At 24.4% G+C, this 9663-nt stretch overlaps 1 protein-coding gene across 1 annotated transcript; it reads left to right on the top strand.

Moving 5' to 3' along the window:
• The first annotated feature begins 8416 nt into the window (after positions 1-8416).
• LOC124915540 (zinc finger A20 and AN1 domain-containing stress-associated protein 6-like) lies at positions 8417-9183 on the top strand. The gene has a single exon (XM_047456282.1). The coding sequence runs from the start codon at positions 8548-8550 to the stop codon at positions 9028-9030; it is 483 nt and encodes a 160-aa protein (XP_047312238.1). The 5' UTR covers positions 8417-8547; the 3' UTR covers positions 9031-9183.
• The last annotated feature ends 480 nt before the right edge of the window (positions 9184-9663 follow it).

Below are 9663 nucleotides of genomic sequence, written 5' to 3'. Positions count from 1 at the left end.
TAAATTTATTCATTTTATGTCATATTATAAATTATTTTCCTATATTTATATCAGGTTACAGATAATACTTATTTGAAAGTAAGCAACATCCGAAATCAAAAATACATATATGTACAATTATCATCATTTTAGTTACAAGAAAGCGTGGATCGGAAAGCAAAAAGCAATATCAGATGTTTATGGCAATTGGATGACTTCTTACGCTAAGCTTCCTACATTTTTTAGCGCTTTGATACATTTTAATCTAGGAACAATTGCTTTCATTGATGTTGAAGCTCATAGTACAAAACCCAACACATCTGTGTGCAAACGTATTTGGTGGGGATTTAAACCAATGATTGATGGATGATAGCATGCTTCGCCTGTTATTAACATCGATGGTACTTTTATAAAAGGAAAATACAATGGGAAATTATTGATTGCGATGGGTTCTGATTCAAATAATCAACAATATCCCATTGCATATGCCTTAGTTAATGAAGAGACAATCGTCAATTGGTCTTGGTTTCTACATCATCTCCGACTATATGTTTGTCAAAATAGAAAGGGTGTATGTATTATTTCTGATCGACATGCTGGAATTATTGAAGCCATGAAAATGGTAGAAAGTGGTTTCACCTGTGAGTGGGGTATACATCGATTTTATTTGTTGCATTTACGCAGTAATTTCTGTTCAACTTTTCTAGGCGCACTTTTGAAGATGCTCTATTGGATGGCCGAAAGTACTTCTCATGTACGAAAATTTGAAGCAGCAATGACGCAAATTAAAGAGATTAATCTTGATGCCGAAATATGGTTGCAAAAGATTCCACTAGAAATGTGGACTATGTCTCATGACGGAGGTTATCGTTATGGTCAAGCGACAACAAATATGGTTAAAAGTTTCAACGGACTCTTATGCTCGGCTAGATATCTACCAGTCACAGCAATGATAGAGTATACATATTATCGATCAGTGAAATTAGTCTCACAAAGACGAACTGTGACGTTTAATGACCTTAAAAATGGTCAAACTTATTGTCAAATGTCAAGAGAATTATTTGAAACTATTGAGAAAAAAACATCATCACACAAGGTTATTCCATACAATGAACAAAGAGGAGTCTTCGAAATCGTTACTACACAATACAAAATCATAAATGGATATTGGAAGGGTGGTAACAAACATAATGTGGATTTATATAGAGGTTTTTGCTCTAGTAGAAAATGGAGTCGATATCATTTTCCATGTTCACATATTAATTAGAGATCAATGTATCAATGAAAAAATTGAGTATCAAGGTGTTAACGAAGAAAATGAGAAAGAAGATGTATTGATGGAGAAAATGATGAGGAAGAGGAATGTGTCAACGAGGATAAATGTGTTATTAAAGATGTGAACTACGATCCGGGAATGTTGAGAAGTATTAACAAAAAAATAAATATAATGTTTAGTTGTTCGAGATCCAATTAAGATCATAAAAGAAAATGATGCATTTCAAAAGAAAGTATTCGACGGAGACACTTTTCATCTTCTCTTTATTTAAAACTAAACTTTTTATTTATGAGTTAAAAAAATGTGGGTCTAGGGCAGCCCAACATTGCGGGCCGGCACTGGGTATGACAATATCGGTGTTGCATTTTTATGTGTTAACACAGTGTTTCATGCTCGTACAAAACATATAAAAAGTGATTTTCATTTTGTTTGAGTTGCAAATAATTACTTCAAATAAAATATATTTTTATTGAAGACCAAATTGCAAATACTCTCACAAAAGGTTTTTCATCACACAAATTTGCACTTTTTCGGGACAAACTCACAATGTGCTTCAATGTTTTGTTTGCGGGGATGTTAAAGAAGACACATGACTTTTAGTAATTGACTAAAATTATGAACTCCTATTTTTACTAGAAATATTCAAGACTTTTTTCATTTTCTATTTTTATTTATTCATTTAGTTTCAAAATTTAATTTCTCTAGTTAATTATAAATAAGATAATTCAATTAACATATGATTATTTTGTCCCTGGATCTGCCTTCTCCCTTAAAGTCATCTTGTGCATTCTCCATCAAATGGGCCGGTTGAGTTGTCAGATTATTATTTTGGGCTTGACCTGCAAACCAACATAAAAATGATCGATATACTATTTAGGTTTATTTAAAAATAGATCCGAAATTTAATTAATTTTGAAAACGTTTGATACAAATACAATTTTAAATTAATTATTTAATTTAATCTTGTGCAACGAGTCCATATAATAATCTTAAAAATTAATTTTGTTGACTCGAAATTATTTAAAATTATAAATTGGGAGATCAAAATGAGTTTCTACACTAACTACACATTTTTCTTTTCGTAATGAATTGTATTTTTTTTATTATTAAAGTACGGTTTTACTTAATGAGTTAGGTTAGAATATATCGTTAATGGTTAAAAAGTGTGGATAAAGACAAATTTAGTTGATCAGCTCATATCATATTTATCTTTTGATGTACTATTTGACTTGAAATGAACACTTGAAATGAACGACAAAACATTCATTAATATAGTTGTTTACCAATGCGTTTAATTCATAATTATATTATTATGTCAATTTAGAAGGTTTCATTAGTAAACTAGTTGATTCGGTTGTGAACTCATTAATTTTCTCGAGTATCTCCGTACTCGTTAAAATTTGTTTTATTTATTTATTTTTTCTTTAATAATGTAATGTTTTTTTCAATGTCAGTTTTTTTAAATATATTATTGTAAATTTAAACCATCTTTATTTATATCATTTTACCTTAATCATTATAAAAAAATAAAGTATTACTCACATTTCAATTTGTTTTTCTTTTCTTTTGCTAGTATTAAGAAACAATGACTTAATCTTTAATCTTGTATTATTCTCTTATTTATACTTCATTATAAAAAAAAATTAATAATAATAATAAAATAAGTTAAATTTGAAGTTCAAAACATTTATGCAATTAATAATAAAAAATGTTGAGTGCAGTCAAATTTATTTTTTCTTTTATTATTTTAATAAACTAGTCTTATTTATAGTTTTTAGGGAGAATGTATTAAACTATTGTTACTTAGGTTACAGTAAGGATTAATTTATCATTAAATTGAAAATATTATAATCAGTTTTTTATAATATAGTAAGATCAAGAGTTCAAGACCACCTCAAAATCATTAGCTAAATAAATGATCTATTTTGGGGCAAAATTAAAACTAATCAATTTTATTTTTAAATGTGAAAATGACATAGGCGTGTTTTATAATTAACACACATTTTATAATTTACCAAGTAGTGTTTTTTTCAAGGTATCCAATTTTGACCGATTAAGGAAGTTGTATTACCTGGTCCAACCCAGACCACATAACAACAAACTAGAAATTGTCATATGGTGTATAATATATATATTTATAGAAACAAAATAGATGTTCTAACTTGTTCTTTATAAATTATTAATAATAAAATTATTTTATTTTTTTTTAAATATTTTTTTTAGAATATATTATTGTGACTTTATATGATTATGACCCCCCACTTTAATTTAAAATATTTTTAGGAAGAATTAAAATTCAAACATTTGATCTTTTAGATATTGTTGTTTAAATAAATTTAGATGTATTATAATAATTTAAATAGGAATTCTTGTCTGATATATTACAATATATTTATAAAATGTTTTTTAGAAAATGAAAGTGTATGTTTTAGGCTTGTTTGATGTGGGTTATTTTGATTTAATTCAAGGGTTTGTTTAATGTAGATATAATTCTGATGCTTGTTTGTTATCAGGTTATTTTCAAATAATTTGGATCCTATTATAAATAATATTGTTTAATGATTAATTTATTTGAATTAATTAGTTTAATGATTACCTTATTTTTTATTTGTTTTACAATATAAAAATAAAATATTGTTAAAAAAGAACAAATATTTTAATGAAATTAATAATAATTTTTTCATAAGAAATGGTATTTTAATAGATGATTTTCAATACTTAAATAAATATAATTTTAAAATAACTCATTTTTTCAAAGTATTTTTAAATTATGTGTTTATCTAGAAGACTAGAACTCATTAAGTCATTCCACTCAGGGATGGAAAGAAATTTGATTTAATTTATAAATATTTTTTTTACGATAATTTTAAAGATTTAACTATTTTGTTTTGGTATAAAAACTTAAAAAATTAATATATAAAATAAAATAAAATAATAATAATAATAAATTTTTTCATAAGTTAGATAATGAAATAAATAATGTGATTAATGAGATACAAAATAAAACAATGTTTGATTATGTTTAAATTTTAAGAAATTTAAGCAATAATAATTAAATATTTATTCTTTTATTTACTTTTTATATGTAATAAAATTACAAAAATAATTAGTTTAGATATTCAAATAAACAATAACTAACTAGGTATGATTTTCTAAATGATGTTAGTTCAACTTGGTTTGAAAATGTCTATATCCCGAGTTGAATTTTGGAAAAATAATAATTTATAGAATTTATTTTTAAATATATTTTATTGGGAGTTTGATTTAAATTAAATAATATTTTATATATTAACTAATTTAATAATATTTATTTATTTAAACTAATCTTCATTTCAATTTTAAATTTTCCAAACATATTGATGGTGAATTTTTCTTTAAAAGTTGCATTTTATTTTTATTTTTATAATAATATATGAGTACACATCTCAACAATTGTAATCATTAATGTTTTTATATCATAGTAAATATAATTATTATAATGTAGAAATTATAGTTCTCTAATTAAGGATTATTGGAATAAAATTCCGTTTTTATTTTAAAACATAATATTCACATCATTAATCTAATTTATCTATTTTTTTATTAAAATATTAAAATTATCTCTTATTATTTTAATATAAATTAATTATTAAATAAAATTTTATAGAGATAAAAAAATATTTTTAATAAAAAATAAATAAGAACTATTTTTTTCTTATAATCAAATAAGAGTTTTTTATTTAAAAAAAAAAACAAAACAAAAAATCAACTTTCTCGAGCTCTTATAACATGAATGTTAAATATGTGATGACTAAGCTTAGTTCTCTTTTGGGTTATTTAAAAAACCCAAACAAAATCAATTTTCTAATTAATCACTTCTCAACAATTACATCACTCATTTCATTAACCAAAATATTAAAATACTCTATATTTTAAATTATTATTTTTTATTTTATTTATATATATCAATACACTTTAAGTCATTTTACTAAAAATAATCATCATTTTCTCAAAATCATCACCAATCATTATTATTTTCTTCCTCTAGGTTTTTAAAAAATTCCGATCCAAACAAACCTAAGGAAAGGATCTAATTTTGAAAGAAAGGTAGAAAACTCTTATTTTTTTTATTTTAAATATTATCTAATTTTAAAACGTGCAAAAATTAATTAAAAACAAAACAAAATAAGGACCATAATTTTGTGATAATTCAATCATCTTTAAACATAATTTACGATGCAAACCTTATTAAATAAAATTTAACAAAATTTCAACCTCAAATAATAATATTATTATATCATAATATGTGTAATTTTTTAAATCATAATATAATTTAAATATATATATTATTTTTAAAATTAAACAGTACTTAAATGCTAACAAAACATTATCGTTTCTCACTTTCTCTTAGGGTTGAGATGTATAAAGTGATTAAGTGGATTGGTTAATTACTGTTTTTTCTTTAAAATTAAATTATAATTTATCTAGTTTGTTAAAAAACTCATGTCCGTTTTTTCTATTGTTTAATGACGTTTTTTAAAAAGAAGTAAAATTATGTAGAATAAAATATTAAAATGTTTTATTATTATTTAAAATTGAAATTTAATAAACTTAAAACAATAGAGAAGAAAATTATGATATAAAGTGACTAAAAAATAAAAAAGTAAGAAGAAGGAGAATAATTTTTTTTCAACCAATTACATTATACCGCGTCATTCATTTCTTTTTTCAAATTCTCTTCATATCCTTCTACTATAAATATTTTAATTTAATAATAATAATAATGTTATATAATTTTTCTATAAAAATCCCCCAAAAAAAGAAAAGAAAAAATATCAAAAGACCTTATCATCTCTGATCTAGTACATTCTTTACATGTTGTCCCTGCCACGTCACCGAAGTACACCCAATTGGTCCAATGTTTATGTCACTAGTTATTGATAAGATCAACTTAGTTTAAACCCATATTTGTATAATGGATTTGTTCGGTGTAACATTATTGAAATAATATAATAATTATGTCAATAATTGTTTGGTATAAAATTAAATAAAATCATAGTATATAATGATAAAAAAAATATATATTTTAAACTAGAATACGGAATACTTTAGCATTTTATTAATAAAAATAAATTTGATTATCTTTAAATTATTTATAAAAAAAAAAAAAGCAAAAACCAAATAAGGATTTAGATATTTTAAGTTTATAATTGTAGATCATTAATGATGAGATGAGATGAGATGTTGAATAACCACCGTTCATCCACTAGTACTTGGCCTAATTTGTGAAAAAATGTGTACCTACTATTCAACTAAAAAGATCACAAATAAAATATTGTAAGTAAATTAATATTTAATAAAGTATTCATAACTCATTAATTAAAGTATGTGTTACTTTTTTTTTTCAAAAAAGGTAATCAACTCAAAAAGAAAATAACCTTATTATGGTAAGCTCATTGGCATATACTATTATCTAATTTACTTTAGAATTAAGTTATTGATCTATTATATTTGGTAAGGTTTTTAATAATATTTAACAATATTATTCAATTTATTTAAATAATTAATGTTATTTGTGTTTTATATATTTTATATATTTTAAATTATTTAACTTATTTAACTTATTTATTAAATTTTTAAATATATTTAATTTTATTTATTATTTGTTTTTCAATTAGGAAAATAGTACATCTCCCTAAATAAACATGTTTTTTTATATGGACATAAATAAATAAATAAAATTTTAGATACAACAATATAATACCAAATTAGCTAATTCTACCCCCAATATCTTCTGGACCTCGATAACATCTTCTCGAGGTGCATCGGTGTAAAAATTAATTGAAAATTCGATTTCACTTAAGGATAAGCTTCAATCCTAAGTATTAATGGACTAAAATTATCGCCTTCATTTGTATTTGTTTTTATGGTTCTGTTTATAAGTCTTAACCTAGCAAAAAAAAACTATTTCACTTTGATTTTAATTTTTCTTAATTTTGAGTTAAGGTTTAATTTTGAAATTTTATTACTTTTCTTTTTTCCTATTAAGAGCTAGTTAAAAAAACTGGATTATCTTTTATAAAAAATTGATATCCAGTTTTTTTTAATTACATAATTTATTAACAAAAAATATTAAAATATTTATAATATATTTTATAAATTTAAATATAAAAATATTATAATAATCTAACCTATTAAAACACAAATAATATTTTTCATTATCAAACAATATTTAAAAATAAATCTAATAAAAATATTAAATAACTCAATAAACAAGCTCTAATAGCTCATGTGATTGGGTTTTATGGATTTTTTAAAATTATAAGTTTAAAAAAAAAATATTTCCCTCTATTGCATTATTATTATTTTAACAATAAAATTACTTGTTTTATCACTAAAATATTTTTATATTATAATTTTATTAAATTTTAAATACAATTAAATATTATATTAATTAAACTATTTAAAACCTAAATAACTTACATCTTATTCAATAATATTTTTTCACAAACAAAAAAACCCAAAAAGTTATGATTGACAAATTTGATTTATGAGTAGGATAATAATTTGAAATTGTCTCTCGATAACCGAATTATTCCGTTTTAGGCAATTTTTTTTTCAATTTGGCCAGTAATTGACCGGGAATAGAGCAGGGATAATGTTTGTGTCCCTGTTCCGATCTCACTATAATTCTATCCTATAATTCTATCCTGAACACTATAAACACAATTAAATATTTAAAATCACTAATATATTTATTTATTAATTATAATTTATAAAAATGTTCAATTTCTTTAATGAAAATGAACTTTAAATTTGTTAATATATTATAATATAAATTTTCAAACATATTTCTATTAAAAAAAAATCTGTCAAATACATGATAAATGCATTTCCTAGTACTTGTGTAATTATTTAGTTTAATATATTAAAATTATTATAAACTTCAAAATATTTAAATTAGGGTTGATTAGAGAAAAAGAAAACCAATAACCAGACAACACATGTCAAACAAATTAATAATAAGAAAAGGCATTTCTCTTTCTCTTTCTCTTTCTCTCTTCATCTTCTTCTTCTTATGCCAGGCTGTCTCTCTCTGGCGTCATTTTCAGAATTCATTTCTATCTCGCCGGTCATTTCTCTCTCGTCCTTTATCTTTCTTCCCCACCTTCGTTGTCCCTTCCTCTCTCTCTCTCCTTCTCTCTTTCTCAATAAATTTCTCATCTTGATCATCCAAGATTCCTCCCACTTGTCCACCCAAAAAATATCCCATATCAAAAATACAATTTCAATCCCATTTCTCTTCTTCAACCATGGCCGAAGAACAAGAATTTCAATCCCCAGAAGACCACCGTCTCTGCGCAAACAACTGCGGTTTCTCCGCTACCCCAGCAACTCTAAATCTCTGTTCTAAATGTTATAGAGATCATCAAATCAAAGATAATCAAGCCAAATCAGCCAAATCCGCCGTTGAAATCTCTCTCCTACCTTCCTCATCTTCATCCACCTCGCCGCCGACGACCCTTTTACCCATAGACAAACCAGATCCGGTCGTGGTTCTCGCTAATTCGCCGCCGGTCAAGGAATTTACCGCGGCGTTGACCACGAACAGGTGTTTTTCCTGTCGGAAAAAGGTGGGTTTGACTGGATTTGGTTGTCGTTGTGGATCGACTTTCTGCGGGGTTCATCGGTACCCAGAAAGGCATAGTTGTTCGTTTGATTATAAATCGGCTGGAAGATTTGTGATTGCTAAGGAGAATCCTTTGGTTAAGGCAGATAAGCTGCAGAAGATTTGAATTTTTATTACTTGTTGAATTTGATCATGCATCATTGATTGATCTATCATGATCTGTACCAGTCATTTGTATTTTAAGTTTTTTTTTTTTTTTAATGGTGATTAATTATGTGTAATTAGAATAATAATATATTATTACTATCTAGTTTCTTTATATATATATATTGTTGAATTGAATGGTGGTTTGTTATATAGATTGTAAAGTAAATTGAATTGGTTTTAGGGTTTCAAACATTTCTTCTTAAAATAAGTTTAGATTTTCTATCAAAATAGATCATTTCCTTTAATTTTGTAATTTGTTATTAATTCATATGATTCATGGTCCACATTTTCTCATGTTATTAATTATTTTCCTTAGTGAGGAAATCTATAACAATTATAGTAGTATAAACTCGAAATCTATAACCTCATCTCAAGTGCTAAAAGAGTTCTTACCAAATGGGATAATGTAGTATAAAGACATATTATAGATCTTATAAATTGAGATCTTTCTAATACATTTGAAAGGATTCACTACACATACAAAACTAGTTACACCTTAAAAAAATGTAAAAAATTAGAACGACTCTTTGATATTTGGTCTCTTATAACATTTGAGAAAATTGGGATCATCTATTACCAATTCCACATGTTC

This window comes from Impatiens glandulifera, chromosome 1 (assembly GCF_907164915.1).
Source record: "Impatiens glandulifera chromosome 1, dImpGla2.1, whole genome shotgun sequence".
NCBI classification, from domain to species: domain Eukaryota; kingdom Viridiplantae; phylum Streptophyta; class Magnoliopsida; order Ericales; family Balsaminaceae; genus Impatiens; species Impatiens glandulifera.
Note: the sequence above shows the minus strand (reverse complement) of the source record. Positions and strands in the feature narration are given on the sequence as shown.